The 15,809-nt window shown below is 41.9% G+C and overlaps 1 protein-coding gene across 8 annotated transcripts; it reads left to right on the forward strand.

The window, feature by feature from the left end:
- Window positions 1–1,553: 1,553 nt before the first annotated feature.
- Window positions 1,554–15,698, forward strand: TSEN2 (tRNA splicing endonuclease subunit 2). Of its 8 annotated transcripts, XM_053377692.1 has the most exons (13): window positions 1,869–1,966; window positions 3,383–3,495; window positions 3,776–3,997; window positions 4,696–4,777; window positions 5,483–5,519; window positions 6,467–6,917; window positions 7,395–7,472; window positions 8,471–8,521; window positions 9,900–10,038; window positions 11,868–11,904; window positions 12,389–12,500; window positions 13,940–14,029; window positions 15,588–15,698. In XM_053377692.1, exons 3-13 carry the CDS (start codon window positions 3,809–3,811, stop codon window positions 15,645–15,647), a joined length of 1,326 nt encoding a protein of 441 aa, XP_053233667.1. In that variant the 5' UTR covers window positions 1,869–1,966; window positions 3,383–3,495; window positions 3,776–3,808; the 3' UTR covers window positions 15,648–15,698. The 8 variants fall into 8 exon arrangements, with proteins under 8 accessions (XP_053233669.1, XP_053233672.1, XP_053233671.1 ...); XM_053377694.1 differs by lacking the exons at window positions 1,869–1,966; window positions 3,383–3,495 and adding an exon at window positions 1,554–1,653; XM_053377696.1 differs by lacking the exon at window positions 3,383–3,495 and having other exon boundaries at window positions 1,866–1,966; window positions 3,776–3,952.
- Window positions 15,699–15,809: the final 111 nt, after the last annotated feature.

Genomic DNA, 15,809 nt, shown 5'->3' on the forward strand with positions numbered 1-15,809 from the left:
AATTGCCACTCGTTTATAGTTGGGATTTTTGATGTCTTCCAATTCTGCGCTATTAGAGTTCTGGCAGCCACTGTCGCATACTGAAAAAGTGTTTGATCTTCCTTTTGGATTTCCTCTCCAATTATCCCCAGCAAAAAAGCTTCGGTTTTTTTTATAAAGGTGTATTTGAGAATTTTTTTTAGTTCATTGTATATAGATTCCCAGAATTTTTTGATAGGTTCACACAACCACCACATATGATAGAAATCGCCCTCCTTGATCTTACACTTCCAACATAATTTATCACCAATTTTATATATTTTTTCCAATTTTACGGGCGTTACGTACCACCTGTACATCATTTTATACATATTTTCCCTGAGTGTTGTACATGCCAAGAATCTCATACCTTTATTCCATAATGCCTTCCATTTGTCAAACTCTATGTTATGTCCGAAGTCCATTGCCCATCTCACCATTACCTCCTTTACTTCTTCATCCTTGGTGTCCCATTCAAGTAATAGGTTATACATTTTCGATAGGCTCTTAAGGCTTGTCAGTTGCCCAAGAATCTACAGATCGGCCTATGCCGAAAAGCAGACTCCTCCAATAAGCAAATGTAAGAAGTGCTGGTTTTGTTTTTCAAATACCTTTCAACCAGCACTCATTTTGCCCTACAGTGCACATTGTTCCTTAACCGACATGGTTGAACAGGTTGATGTGGAGAAAAAAGAGGGAACTCCCTTGGGAAATGGAGGATTCTTAAACTTAGCTGCCACCTTTCAAAAACAAGGTCTGCCACTTCTGCCACGGAACGAGAGGAAGCGGGGGAGAAGAGGAGCATGAACACTGATGCTGCCATTCTTATACACCCAGTACTTAAGAGCAGACACATGGGTAGGCAACCTAAGGCCCAGGGGCTCGATCCGGCCCACGGACAGTCCAGGAATCAGCGTGTTTTTACATGTGTAGAATGTGTGCTTTTATTTAAAATGCATCTCTGGGTTATTTGTGGGGCAAAAGAATTTGTTCATTTTTTTTCAAAATGTAGTCCGGCCCCCCCACAAAGTCTGAGGGACAGTGGACCGGCCCCCTGCTGAAAAAGTTTGCTGACTCCTGCGCTATCCTATCTACATTCATGCAGGAGCAAAGCACACGTAGCAGGCGTGTCCAGGATTGGCATAGTCTGGGGCACTTTGGAAAAATCTACAACAGAATCCCACACTTCTCAGGCGCAAACCCCACTTTCTTCGACGGGGGCTTATTCTCAGGTGAATAGGCGCTGGGGTTGCAGCCTGCAGTCTCCAGCCTCCAAGTGAGTGGCCCTTTCCAGGGTGCCCCCCGCCCAAGCGCTTGGGAATCAACTTCCGACTGGGGCAGGGGGAGGAGTTCCGACTTCTTAACATTATTCCCAGCACCAAGGTAGAAAGATTTACACAGCGCATGCGTTTTATTTCCCCCCCCCCGCCCCCTTACGCGTTGCCGATTGGTTGCGTAGTTTTCGATTCGCCCTATTGCCACAGCGCAACGAGCCAACGTTACGACGTTCCTTTATATAGACCTCCGGTTCCCAATCGCAGCGTGAAGAGTCTGCCATATGCGGGGAAACGATAGCTGGGATTAGTGCAAGAACCGAAGAACGACACCCTGAACGTTAGAGGCTTCCTTGCTAGGGTAGGACTTTGGGAGAAACAGCTAAAGAGAGAGACTCACTCAGTGAGCAGCACTGCCTAGATAAGCATGATGATGGCCATTTTACTTTAAAGTCTGAATTTAAGGCTGCTCCTCTTCTACTCTAGCTTCACACATGGAGGACGCGAGTAAGAACCGGAAGTGATGGTTCCATGGCGCGCTTCGTTTTATTTTTGCCTCTTTGGAAGCAAGAGGCCTTTCCTCCTTCCGAGGCGGAGGAGCATGTGCGGCGGGGGAAGAGCCGCTTGCATCCTTTCCGCTGCTCGGGTTCAGTTCGCTGCTAGTGGCCAGAGAGGTGCTTTGGTTAACCTTCTTTGCAAGAGGGAAGAAGAGCCAGCCAGCCAGTTAACTACGAGCTTTGTGCCGGGAGCTGACAAAAGCTTTTTCTCCCTCCCATTTATTTGTCTCTTAGTCGCGTGGCAGAACTGGGGCTTGGCTGTGCATCCATCCGCTTCACACCCACTGTGTTTGAAAAGGCTGTAAAAAGTGTGGGGGGGGGGAGACCCTCAAGCCTTCATGGTGGAAAGCCTCCCACCCCAGTGCAGCAAGGGGGCTAGGCAGAACTGCCCCTCATTTTGGGTGGCGGGGGGGGGATGCCGCAGTTAAGGGAAAGGAGCTGTGAATGTGCAGAGAGTCATTATGATATGGTTGAAATTCCTGCATTGCAGGGGCTTGGACTAGATGACCCACGGGGTCCCTTCTACACAAACTACACAAACCCTCTCGCTTCCAGAGCCCTCTCGTTGGGTGTGCTTGTACCAGGAGGGTGTCCCTAGTGTGCAGTGTCCCTCTTTGCCTTTTGTCCTCAGGAATAGGAGAGAGGGACTCAAAACATCCTGGGATCCTTCTAGGTCCTCTCTTTTTCTCTCTCTCTCCCCAAGTCGAAAGGGGCCACTGCTTTCTTTTGCTGGTAATTTTTATTGTATACTTTAGAGGAGGCATTATTTTGCTTAGCAGGTGCTCAGCATGCATGCCACTTTCCCACTTTAAAAAAGCCTCTCTGGGTGATTTACAAGGTAACTGAAACCATCAAGAGAACAAATAACGTGTTTTAAATTTCTGCACAGTTTTTGAACTAAATTAGCACAATAAAAACCCAGAGTTGGCCAATCTCAGAAATATGGCAGAGCCAGATAAGTCTTCAGCATCTCTAAAAATTTCAGTGGAGTGAATTTTATAATTTTTTAATTATTATTAATAATAATAATAATAATGATATAATATAAAGGCACCACCACAAAAAGGCAGGTCAGTCATGCCCCAATTGGTGATGGTGGAGGCACTGGCACCCAAAGAAGTGTGTCTCCTGCTAATTATTCAGGGAGGGGAAAATAATGGAAGACAGTAATTCTTTATGCAGCATGCCAAAATGTACTTTACCCAAAAGCTCCCTTTGTGTGATAACATCTTTTTGTTGGTTTGGGTAAAGGCAAGGCAGGAGATGGAGCTTAAACTACCATCACTTTTGGGGACTGCCAGTCCCTGTTGAGAAGAACTATCAAGGTACCCCATGCCGGAAAATATTTTTCAGTGTTTTAAAACAACTAAATGAATACACAAAGAAAGGTCAAGAAAATGAGTTAAGACACTTGGTACAGAAGAGAGTGCAAACACTCCCAGAGTCTTTCCCGAATACGTGTGTTATAATTTTGTTTGGTTTTAGCAGTTTGAGTTCCTGATAAAATACTACTGTCATATTCTACCCTTTCAGTATTCCTTCTCTTAGAGTCTTCAAATGTGTTAAGCCTTTTTGGCCTGTGTAACCCAAGGTGAATAGTTTACAAGGCCAGGCACTATCTCACTGCTCACCAAGAAGTAACCCCAGTAAGTTGTCTTGCATTAATCTGGAATAACAGATGGGAAGAGGCTGTTTCTGCAGGAATATTAAAACCATGAATCCCATGAGTTACTGTGTATGTTTGAGAATCAAGGCATGAGTATATATATTTCCAGAAAGAGTTTGAGTTGGTGTCCTGAAATCAATTGTTCTGACCAATTCAAGGGAAAGAATGTTACTTTAATGGTTCATCAAGCATACCTAATAAGTGTCTGACTTTAAAAAGTATTTCACAAGTTTTTCTTCCCTTTCTGTTCTTTGTCCTAGATGACTGTTGTTAAAGTAGAAGGATAATACAAAATGGCAGAAGCAATTTTCCATCCCCCAAGAAGGAAGAGAAGAGTATATGAATCATATAATTCTCCATTTCCTATTTCTTCCACCGGAGAAGGGATTTACGGAAGAGATTTCCAAATATGCCAGGCTGAAATTATAAACAACAATGTAATTGTGAAGAATCCTGAAGATATAGAACACCTATATAGTATGGTATTCTTGACTTTTGTTTATCTGTCTAATGCATGACACTTCTGACATTGAAAAGATTCACCTTAGTTGCCAACACAATGGATTTTTAAAAATGTAATTAATATTCTGAACCAAATAATTGTCAGTCTAGTTAAAATACTGCGTATATGTGAAGGTGTGAGGTGGGGAGGGGCAAATCAGTCAAATAATCACATGGGTCCTGTATTTCTATCTGGAATGGTTGAGAAGGCATCAACAGCAAAATAAGGTTTATCTTCATGAGCACTATACTGTACTGGATTGTGTGTTTCATAGAAACTCGCTAGTGTGTCCTTCTCTTTTAAAGCCATCCTTGCTGGTGGCCCTCAATACATTTTGTGGGAATGAATTCAATAGCTTTTAAGCACTATATGCATATTTACAGTATTTTGCCTGTCCTGAATCTTCCAACACTCAGCTTCATTGGAAGTCCACAAGTTCCTGTTATGAGAGGCGGAGAAAACCTTTTCCTAATCCACTTTCTCCACACTACATAGAAGATAACTTGTCTTCAGCATCCGAGTAACTGCGCTCAGAGCTTGTGTTTATTGACTGACTTTTATACATGCTGGAAGCTTTCTAGTTTAAAAAGATACAACAGTGTGTGTGATCAATAACGCAAAAAATATCAAATGCACAACTGTGGAACTGTTGGTAACACAGACGTCTCATTTTTCTAGGGATTTTTTGGGAAAGGTATTCTTTCCAGAAGTCGGCCAGAATACAACATTTCAGATCCTATGTTGGTTGCTAAGTGGCAAGGTGAGCTAGTCTGAAATTGAATTAAAGGCATAAAGTGTGCATAATGAACTCTTTTGATTGGCTCAATTTTTGGTCCTTAAACCCTTAAGGGCCTGGAAAACAGCATTTGCAGACACAATATTGCAGCAAATGTTGTTTGGATTCCTCTTATGCAGAGAGGGTGGCCAGGAAGACAGATATATTTTTCTGCATTGATTTTAGTATGAATGCATTATTTGAAGCAAAATCCAAACTCTCAGTACAATGCTATTCCCCCTTTCCACGTAGATAGCTTGGGGAGGTGGGGGGAACAGGGGAGAAAAAATGGCCCATAGATGTCTCTCCATCACTTCCACTAGTGGAGATAAGCGCTGCTGATGGGGCAGGGAGCGAGGCTGTGCCACAACGGCTACCCAAGTTCCACCCTAGTGAATGGAAAGCTACCAGGGCTAACAGCTTTAGATCCAAAGTTGCATGGATTCCCTAAGGGGTCCCATTCTTAGTTACCTTGTCTATGCCAGCCTGGAGCTGCCGCACAAAAAAAGGGGAAATCTCCTTTCAGCCTTCTGCCCAGAAAGCAGCAGGACTTTGAATGTGGAGGTAGATCTGCTGATACACTCCACTTTGCTGCTCCCAGCCGGGGTTTGGGTTGCCCTGTGTGTTAACTTTCCAATACTTTGAATATTTGTCCGGAATCAATAGCTAACAATTCTGCTTTTATTGCAGATGTCGGGTTAAACATGCCGATAATCTCATCGAAAAAGTAAGTGCAGCTCCCCCCCCCCTTTTTTTCCTGTGTCTGAAGCTTGAAGTGCAGTTCCTTGGTACCAGGGAGGTTCGACTGGCACCTTCATTATACACCTTTGGGTGCCAAGCGAAGATGTTCCTCTTTAACCAGGCCTTTGGCTGATTGACATCCGATGCCCTTTTAAATCTGTTGTGGAAGGGAGGGGGTGTTATTGGTTTGTTTTTGTTTCTATTTTTGTTATGTACTTTGTGTTTTCTATATTGGATTTGATATCCCGCTTTATCACTACCCAAAGGAGTCTCAAAGTGGCCAACAATCTCCTTTCCCTTCCTCGCCCACAACAAACACTCTGTGAGGTGAGTGGGGCTGAGAGGCTTCAGATAAGTGTGACTAGCCCAAAGTCACCCAGCAGCTGCATGTGGAGGAGCGGAGACGCGAACCCGGTTCCCCAGATTATGAGACTACCGCTCTTAACCACTACACCACACTGGCTCTGTGCTGTGAACTTCCCTGAGATCTATGGGGCATAGGGCAGTATACAAACTTAATAATTATAATAATAATAGTGAAATTGAAGTTTATTAGTGGTGGCTAATGTGGTGCTTGAGGGTGCACATGGGCCTGCAGGGGGCTTTCCTGGCACGTGTAGGGGCTCCTCCCCCTGCTGAAATTAAGCGCAAAAGAATCATTATTGTGTAGCCAACAGAAAAGGTCCTGGTGTGTGCTTGGTTGCAGGATGTCTTATGTGGTGCTAAAAACAGTTTCTCCCATTTGCAAGTGTGTCCGCAGGCCTCGGAAAGATTGGCAACCCCTGATTTAAGTACTAGCATTCCAAAAGCGAGAAATGGGAGGCAAAGTTAAAAATAAATAATAATCTTGCCTGCAAAACAAACAAATAAATTTGAGATATAATTAATAAGCTGGCTACTTCAAATCTTCTGTGTTTCCTTTTTTTATTCCAGATACCAGCGTCATGTAGAATGGGCTAAAAGCCTCATGCGGGAGCAAGGACTGGATGACTTCACAGTTGATGCAACCATTCTGAATTATACGCAGCCCATTAATCTGAGAGAAGTTGAGCAAAATAGTGAGGCTGAGGAGACCATCAAGATGGAGACAGCTGAGGATGAGTCAAAGCATGTAGTGACTTCTTCTGAAACAAATGGGGATAAAGTAGCTGGCCTGGAAGGTGATCCTTTTTTTGACCGACTAGCCGAGAATGACTCTAATGAATCAGATGTAACAGGATCTAAAGCTTTAGCTGAAAGACACTTGGCAAAACTGTGTTCAGTCAGTGTGCATCACATCTGCAAGCCAGAAGATTGTATTAATCAAGACAATAATAATGAGTTTGTGTTAGTTGAAGAAGAAGAAGAAGAAGTAGAAGAATCAAATTTATGTCTGAAAAAAGAGGTAAGAAACCACACGTAAGGTCACAAATTAGCCCATTGCTGTTAACTTTTGTTAACAAATTATTAAAATAACATTTTGCCTTTTCAGCGACATATATTTGAAAAAGGCATTAGGTGTCATCTGCTGAAAGAAATCATTCAGCTGATCTGCATCAGCAAAGTGTCATTTGAAAGCCATTATGGCATTTATGCAGTAATGGCAGGTCAGTTTAAAAAGCAACTTGTGAATCTTGGAATTTCAGTTCTAAGGTTCTCCTGCCCACGGCACATTGGGACATGGGAGAAGATAAGCCAATGCCATCAAATGAGGTGTGCTAAGCAGAGAGAGAAAATTTTTCAGGAATGAAGAGGCATGTCAGAAGGAGATTTTATGGGAGAAAAGGAATATGAAGTATCTTGCTGGCAGGCTCTCAGCTAGGTAAATAGCTTAGAGTTGTGACTGCGTCTTTGTAACTTTGGTTTGCTACTTTTCTTGCAGTTAGTCAAAAAAGAAAGGTTAGTGTGCAGAAGGAATCCATTTAGGATCTTAGAATATTTGCAACTCAGTCTAGAAGAGGTAAGTTTGGAAGACTGTCATACTTAGTAATTTGCCAATGTAAATATATAACTTTGGTATTTGCATGGTTTTTGTTTTTAAGAAAGTGTGGATAAATTTTGGAAGAGGAAAAATTATAAATTCAGTCTTGCAGAATTCTGATATGATTGGCCTTTCCAGGTGCATTTGTACTACTGGTCACTAGAGCAGCCACATGATATTGCCCACCACTTGTTTCCAGTTGGATTCATATTTAATATGGCTCATAATTCTGATAAACTGTGATAGCTGCTATGGCTGTTGCAGGTCCTTTTTGACTCCTTTTGAGTCCCAGGCATTCCTTGATGGTCCTTAGGACGTCACTGCCCAAGTCCCTCCTCACTGCACAAATGATCATTTGTACCTCTCCTTTCATTTAGGAAAACTTGTTGCCTGCCATATCCCCCCCGCTTTCTTCAGCAGTCGACTCCTCTTATCTAGCACTAATGTACACACTTCCTGGTGGTGATTTTTCTTTCTTTTAAGGACTGCTTCCATCCCAAGGCTAAGCTCTTTTCCCTTCTGTTGCTAGAATTGACAACACGAAGAATGAAAATCATATTCTAGTGAAGGGTTTTCCCTCTCTCAAAAGATCCTGAATAATCTTGTTGCTCTTGCTCAGTTCCTGGAATTTACTTAGAATAAACTCTTGAAGGATTGTGCTCATTGGGTAGATGGATTGCAACAAAATCTTTTGTTTGTCTGCTCAGAAGCAAGCATGTAAATGACTGCAACCTTGGGTGTAAATGGGATGGCTTTTATTATTATTTGAGGATTCAGCAGTCCTGTTTGTACTGATGAGAATTCAGCTGCTATTATTTGATGAAAAGTATGATTGTGTGAGCAAATGCATTGTTTGACTTTTCCCACTTCCCTTTCCACCCCCCTACCCTTTGCCATGCAAAACATGTCGGTGCCAGTACTCTGTAATAATGTATATAACATACACAAAATAATTCTAATTACTGTTTGTTTTTTAGGCCTTTTTCTTAGTCTATGCTCTGGGATGTTTAAGTATTTATTACAATGAGGTAAGATGGTGCCTTTAGTCAGTACAATACAAATCTTTATTACGGTCATAGACCAGCATAAAAGGGTGGGATACAGTCATTTGAAATCTGAAAAGCATTTTGGAAAGCTAAAAGGTATTAAAAGAGAAGGTGAATATAAAAGTCTATAAGAATTTAAAAGAAGCTAAAAGAAGGGATAGGAGGATTGGACAGGTGTGGAAGAGCATAAAAGGCTGATTTATAAAAGACTTTAACTATTGATTCATGGAGCACTCTGATATGTTCCTTAAATCTGGTTTGTGGCACAGGTCATCCTCCGACGAATTTTGAGCACTGCTGTGCAGAATCTAGCAACATTGTATGTTGAAGCAGGATGGGTATCTGAGAGCAGCAGGGAGGTATAGAATTGCCCTGTGCGCCCTGGGTACTTATGAAGTAGTGGGGAAATCAGGCTAATACGAATGTCTCTGTAATACAGGCACTGGAGAAGGACATGCTCTACCATTTCTGTTTGTCCCGAGTCACAGGGACATTGTCTCCCGGGTAGTTAATCTTCCTGTATCGACCTTCAATGACAGCTGAGGGGAAGGCCTGACATTGAGCCAGGGTAAAAGCCCTTCGGTGTTTAGGGACTTCAAGTTTAGTTAGATATTCCATAGGGGAGACAAAGTACCTGGTGGATTCCTTGGCAGTAAAAGTTAAGAGTCCTGGCTAGATCCAATTGGTGGCCAGATCCAATTGGGTGCCTTTAGTCTGTCGTAGTAAGCTGTGTGTGAGTTAACCTGTTGCGTGTGTTGCTTGTTAGCATAAAACAACAAACACTTTGTAATAGTTTCCAAGGCAACTTGCACCATGGGTAATTTTTCCTTCTCGTATAATCTTATGTTCTCTGCATAAATGTAGACAGTCTTTGGTTACAATTCTGCATTAGTTGCGTATGCCCTTTGAACTCTGTGGGTTTTAATTCCCTGTGAACATGCATAGCATTGGCTTGTAAGTTCCATTCATTTTAGGGGGCTTAAATGGGTATAACAGAGATCAGGATTTTGTATAATGCGATGAGAATAAAGCTTTATCCTAAACTTTTTCTGCATTGTGTAGTTGAGTATACCGTTTGGTGTTCCATTTCTGACTGCTGAGTTCCCTAGACTAGATGCCCTGGAACCTATTTTTAATAGCTTTAGCTACACCGCAGTTCAAAAGCTAGATGGCATTTATGCTTAGACTTGCATGACAAACTTCACATTTGGCTTCTGTCCTCTTTGTGCCTTCTCCCAACTTGAATAAAAGATAAAATACACTGCTCTAGAAGTGGCTAAGATTGTTGACTTAGCTGCCAATAATGGTAGGTTGCTTTTGTACACTGTAATTATAGGAAAGCATTTGGTTGTGTTTTTAGGCACCTTTATCTATTCTGAAGCTATGGGAAGTTTTTAGCGAAGCACAACCCAAATTTAAGGCTACATACATGGCATATCACTACTTCCGTAGTAAAGGATGGGTCCCTAAAGTTGGCCTGAAATATGGGACTGACCTCTGTGAGTATTTTCCTTTCATTGATTATAGTTTGCAGTAGAGGCTGGTGCACACAATGCGGATCCAGTGGTGATGCACTGTCCCCTCCCATTTCCACAAGGAGAGGTTTTCCAACTCATGGCCTGCAAGCACAGGCCATAAGTCGGGGATGGTGCAGTCAATTCCCAGGTAAGACCTGGGGACCAATTTTGACCTGCATGCGTTTGATGTTAGACATGCAGGCTATAATTCATCTGTGCCATCCTCATAGTGATGTGCAGAAGCAAGAAAGTGTGCTAGAAAGAGGGGTGGGCAGGTACTTTCACATTCCCCCTCCACATGATCACTAGATTGCTATCACCCAGACCAACCCATAGATAGCCTTTATGATATTGTTTCCCCTGTTACTTGATAACAAAGACCACTGGACCAAATATGGTTAGTGCAGATTGCAGAACGTAAGAGAGGCTACACACTGGAACTGTGTGATGAAATGGATATTGCAGTGATGAAAGCTGGTGGAGTTTTGTGGAGTGGGGGATTGGCTCAGCTAATCGTCTCACAGTGCAGAAAGTTATTTTTTGTCAGCCTGCTCCCCAGCTTAAATAGGCTATTGCTCATTGTCTGGTTCATTTGTGCAAATGTGCTGCCCATTCATTTGACTGTAGCTTCCTTGAATCTTGAGCGCTAATGTCTTGCTGTTCCCATTCTTTGTTGCCTCGTTTGAATAATAGATGTGCACACAGCAGTATTTTTTTTAAAGAAATGTTTAATTGATGGCCTGCTATCATCTGTAGGAGGGAAAAGCTTTTTACCATAGGCAAGAAAGAGTCTCGTAATCTCCTGGGGGTGTTTATTGTCTTGTGGAGCACATTTAATATACAGAGCTCTTTACAGTCTTTCCTCAGTTCATCTCTTCCAGTTGCCATTCAGGCCTATGAGCATGGGGAGTGAGACCCCAGCCATTTCCCTGGGCAAGTCCTGGTGGGGATTTACCTCCCATAACCTACCTTCACTACCTCCTTTCTAAGAGGAACAGACCCAGCAAGGTATTGGCTTGCCTGAGCATGCAAGGAGATTAATTACATCACCGTCCCTCTCTGAACGCAAATGATGATAAAATAATGCAACATTTTAAGCAATTACTTTTCCCAATAAAAGAATGTTTCACTTCTCTTTTAGTCTGGGGGACCAACTTGCTGTTAATTACTATGGTAATCCCTTGGCAGCATCAACTGTGGTGCATTAGTTCCTGCTCCAGATTCCTCTTGGTCCACATTCAGTCTTTTGAGTGGAGCCAGTATGCTTTGGTTCCCAGGACCATTGGCAGCTTTCTTGAGTAAATAGCTCTGCACATTTCGTCCCCAAATGCTGTGCATGCAGCTGTGACCTCCTCTGCATATGTTTTCCTAGACTGAGAACCTCATCTAGGAGCAGGTGCAACCTTGGTAAGATTGTTGGCAAGCAAGGGAGCAGCCGGAGGCTGGATTTAACCCATCTCTCTTGGAATAGATCACACTGTGGCTGTTTTTAGATCCTTATGTGTTATGTTAGCTAGTTGACTTGGAGTGACATGTGTGGGGGTTTTTCCCCTGAAGGTGGCACTGTACAAGTAGTTAAAATATCTTTATTCCCAGTTACCTGATTAGGATTTTTATTTATTGTGATAAGCTTCAGCTCCCAACTGCGGTTAGAATAAAAACAAACAACCCTGATCCTATTATATTATGGTTTAGATTTTCAAAGCTGAGTAATGGGGAAGCCACGTGTCTTACATTAATATGATTCAAAATGAAGAAAGCATGATTATTTCTAGTAAGCGTTTGTTTTGTTTCTTTTCTTCCCATTGCAGTGTTGTATCGAAAAGGTCCTCCTTTTTACCATGCCAGGTATAGCATTCAGATTTGGATATTATAGACAGACAGACAGACAGATATGCTTAAGTGTTATGCTTAATTCTTGCATCATTAGCACTGAAGGAAACATGATTGCATTGGGAAGGGACAGGAGATTGACATTTTTAATAAGCACTCTGGGGTACAAAGCAAGTTTGAGTGCAAGTTTTCCTTAGTGGACTCATACGATATCTAACAGAGTGACTCTGTAAAGGTGCTTTGAGTTTGCATAACTTGATGGAGGGCTAGACAAAATAGCCTGCAAGGTGGCTGTATCTTGTAATAACAGAAACTTTTGCTAAATGGTACACTTTAAAAGTATGAAAAATGCACTTGTTGCTCTTTTTGTTCACTCTGCTAAAGTAAAGCTTCAGCTCTTAAGTAAATTTTAGCTGAGTACTAGTGGACTCTACGTAGTTTTTAAATGCCAGTTTCACCCCAACACCCTAAAAAAGTTTCACTTTGCTTTGTCTTCCAGTTACTCTGTCATTGTGGAATTAGTTAACAGCGACTTTGAAGGGTCACCACACAGACCTTTCAGCTGGAAGTCTTTGTCTGGGTTGAACAGGACTACAGCAAATGTTTCCAAGGTAACACATAGACTCAACTAAGCATTTCAAAGCTACAAGGAAAAGCATTGTGGAGCGAAGGAAAGGTGCTACAGTGGGGGCACAAAAAGAGATAATGTGAAGTTGTCAATTATAGCCATAAATAAGATAAATGAGATACTGATCAATTGATTTGATTGATCCTCCATGTGTGTGACCTATCCTGGGTTCAGCTGTGTTTCTTAGTGTCACTGAAGCCGCTTCAAGTATAGTCATACCTTGGAAGTCGAACAGAATTGGTCCTGGAAGTCTGTTCAACTACCAAAACATTTAGAAACCAAACGTTTGGAAGCACCTGCAGCCAATCAGAAGCCGTGGAAGCCCCGTCAGACGTTCAGTTTCCAAAAATAGTTCACAAACCGGAACAGTCACTTCCAGGTTTGCAGCGCTTGGGAGCTGTTCGAGAACTAAGCTGTTCGAAAACCATGTATTTGCATGGGGAACGACCGTATTTGCATGGGGAACTCTTACATTCTGGGCCATCTGCACCTTTTCTTATTCAGTGCTAGCCACTGATAAGAGACAGTTCAGGGAACTTCCCAAGTTTCAGGGAAGAGAGAAGAAACGCCCAGTTCCAGTAATCAGGGTGTCTTAAGCCCTATGTGCACTTATCTCAAAGTAAGGCCCAAAAAACATAATGGGACATTTCCAAGTAGAGAGTGGAAGTAAGATTGCAGGATTAGTGTACATACATACTGAATTTCAAATTTCTAGCTTACAGGGAAGTACTTTAAATACTTCCAAGTCAAGCACATTCAAATTTCCATTTTAACACTAATCTAGTAGCTGGGATGTGTTGGCATTCTTGCTTATCAGTTCTCAACTTTTTATCTGAAACCTTACACATTTTAGTAACCTATCTAGAACACACTTATTTTATTTTATTTTATTTTGTCCTACACAGCATTCTTTAAATGGGTATAACCCCCATTATACACACTGGGAAGGGTACTTCTCTGGAAACATGCAACAGAGTAATAAGAACTGGAGATAAAGTACTTATGCCTAGTACTTCTGATTAGAGTTGCACATATATACAGAGTCAGGTCTCTCATTGCTGCAATTTCTTGTGAAATTTCACTTCACAAACTCGAGTTTGAGGCTCTTTGGAGCTTCCCCCAATACAGCAAAAAGAATTGCCTTAGGTAGGAATACAAATTGTGTCCACTGAAGCTTTCCACAAATGAACCCTGGTCTTAGAATCGGGGAGCAAGCGAGTGACCTATACGTAGCCATCCAATTGCAGACCACACCCAATGTGATTGTGGTTGGATGACAATTTGAACCCAGATCTCCTTGATCCACATTCAGCGTTATATTCATTGAAGCACATTTTGCCTTACTACCACTACAGATGTAAAGAGCAAATCTTACACTACATGAATTTCATACATTTTAATGGATTTTTTTTTAACCACCAGGAACTCATGTTCTGTTATTTGATTCGGCCACCTGATATGACTGCAAAAGAAATGTTGTCACCAGAATGTCTCAAAAGAATTAAAGTTCAGGTATGCAAGTCCTGCTCTGATTTTTTTCTCTGAAGTCACTGACTGCCTTAAGGTATCCAGTTCTCTGGATAGAATGTAGACAATATTTTAATAATTTATTTTGTAATATTTGAACCTTTCCTAATTCAGTATATATATGTAGTAACTTGAGCTGGGTATACCACACATGGCAATCTGATTTGAGAACCTAAGCTTAATATCTGGGAATGCAGTAAAAATATTTTTGCTTGTGCCTGAATTGTTAGAGTAATTGTTGAGCAATTGATTATTCAGGCTAATTTATATATTTCAAAAGAGCCGAATGAGATACATCATTTGCCTAACTTATGAGGCTCCTTCCTATAGATGTTACAGGAGCGATGAGGCATCTAGTTACATTGATATGCTTTCTATGCCATTTCAGTAGCAGGCGAATTACTCTTGAAAAAGTAGTAATAAGAAGTAATGCTCTAGTGTGGTCAGAATCCTAGAAAACAGTACAACATAATGCCTAAGATTTGAAGTTTCTAATCCGACACTCTCAAGGGAACTTCGGGCTCCTGGATCTTGAACATCAGTCCGCTATGCCACATAATACACCTCTTTCACTGATATGGGAAAGACAGGTGAAACACCAAAATCATATTGTACAGTGGTGCCCCGCAAGACGAAAATAATCCGTTCTGGTGCTCGCTTCGGCAGCACATATACTAAAATTGAAAATAATCCGTTCTGCGGGTGCCTTCGTCTTGCAGGGATTTTCGTCTTGCGGAGTACCACTTATCAGCTGATCAGCTGATAAGCGGTATTTGACAGATAAGCGGCTTAGCGGCTTTTAGCGGATAAGCGGCAATTTACAGATAAGCAGCTTAGCGCCTTTCAGAAAAGGCAAAAAAAAAGGGAGACCACGGAAAAAAATTCGTTTTGCGAGACAGCCCCATAGAAAAAATCGTCTTGCAAAGCGGAAAAAATATCAGAAAGCCCTTTCATCTTGCGCATTTTTCGTTTAGCGGGGCATTCGTCTAGCGGGGTACCACTGTACATGGCTCAGGTCTTGGCATACTGAAAACAGGTGTGCTGACGTAGAATCATAGAGTTGCAGAGTTAGGAGAGATCCCGAGTGTTCTCTAGTCCAAACACCTGCAATGCAGGAATCTCCATGACGGATAGCCACCCTGCTTAACAACCACCCGTGAGGCCACCACCTTCCGAGGGAGTCAGTTCCACTATGGAACAGCTCTTACCACCATAAGGTCTTCCTGGTATTTAGTCAGAATCTCCTTTCTTGAGTTAGGGTTAGAAATGTGTCAGAACAATAGAGACCAAAGTTATTTGTTTTTCCATTGGTTGTGTGTGAGTGATTGAGGGATAAGGACAAACAAGGTGAATGGGACTGGGGGTGCTACTGTGGTGGACATGCATGTACGTTGATGAGCTGCTGCCTTATCCCAGTGGGAAGCCAAAAGGCCACTTCTGCTACAGTTAAATCATACTGGGTTAACTAGTGACAAGATCAGTGAACATACTTTTTTTCCATTTATACCTTTTTAGTCATCAATAATCAATGACTTTTTTTTAGGAATTGATTCTAAACCGTTGGGTCTCATCCCATGAGCGCAGTGAACAAGAAGAGCTGTGATAAAATGGATTGCGGAAACATGACAACTAACTAAATAAAATATCAAATGTTTACTCTTGTAGAGCTGTCTGTGCATGTTGCATTACACACACACACACACACACAGTTTTTTTAAAATTAAAACCTAGATGGATACTGACAGATATTCTCTGAACCTCCAAA

The sequence above is a fragment of the Podarcis raffonei genome, chromosome 2, assembly GCF_027172205.1.
Source record: "Podarcis raffonei isolate rPodRaf1 chromosome 2, rPodRaf1.pri, whole genome shotgun sequence".
NCBI lineage: Eukaryota > Metazoa > Chordata > Lepidosauria > Squamata > Lacertidae > Podarcis > Podarcis raffonei.

What these genes read in the sequence shown, in the direction of transcription:
- TSEN2 (XM_053377694.1), top strand. Translation starts at nt 3,809, where the DNA reads ATGGCAGAAGCAATTTTCCATCCCCCAAGAAGGAAGAGAAGAGTATAT. An exon ending in TGCAACTCAGTCTAGAAGAG is followed by an intron (nt 7,473 to 8,470) that starts GTAAGTTTGGAA and finishes TTTGTTTTTTAG; the next exon opens with GCCTTTTTCTTAGTCTATGC. An exon ending in TAAGTATTTATTACAATGAG is followed by an intron (nt 8,522 to 9,899) that starts GTAAGATGGTGC and finishes TTGTGTTTTTAG; the next exon opens with GCACCTTTATCTATTCTGAA.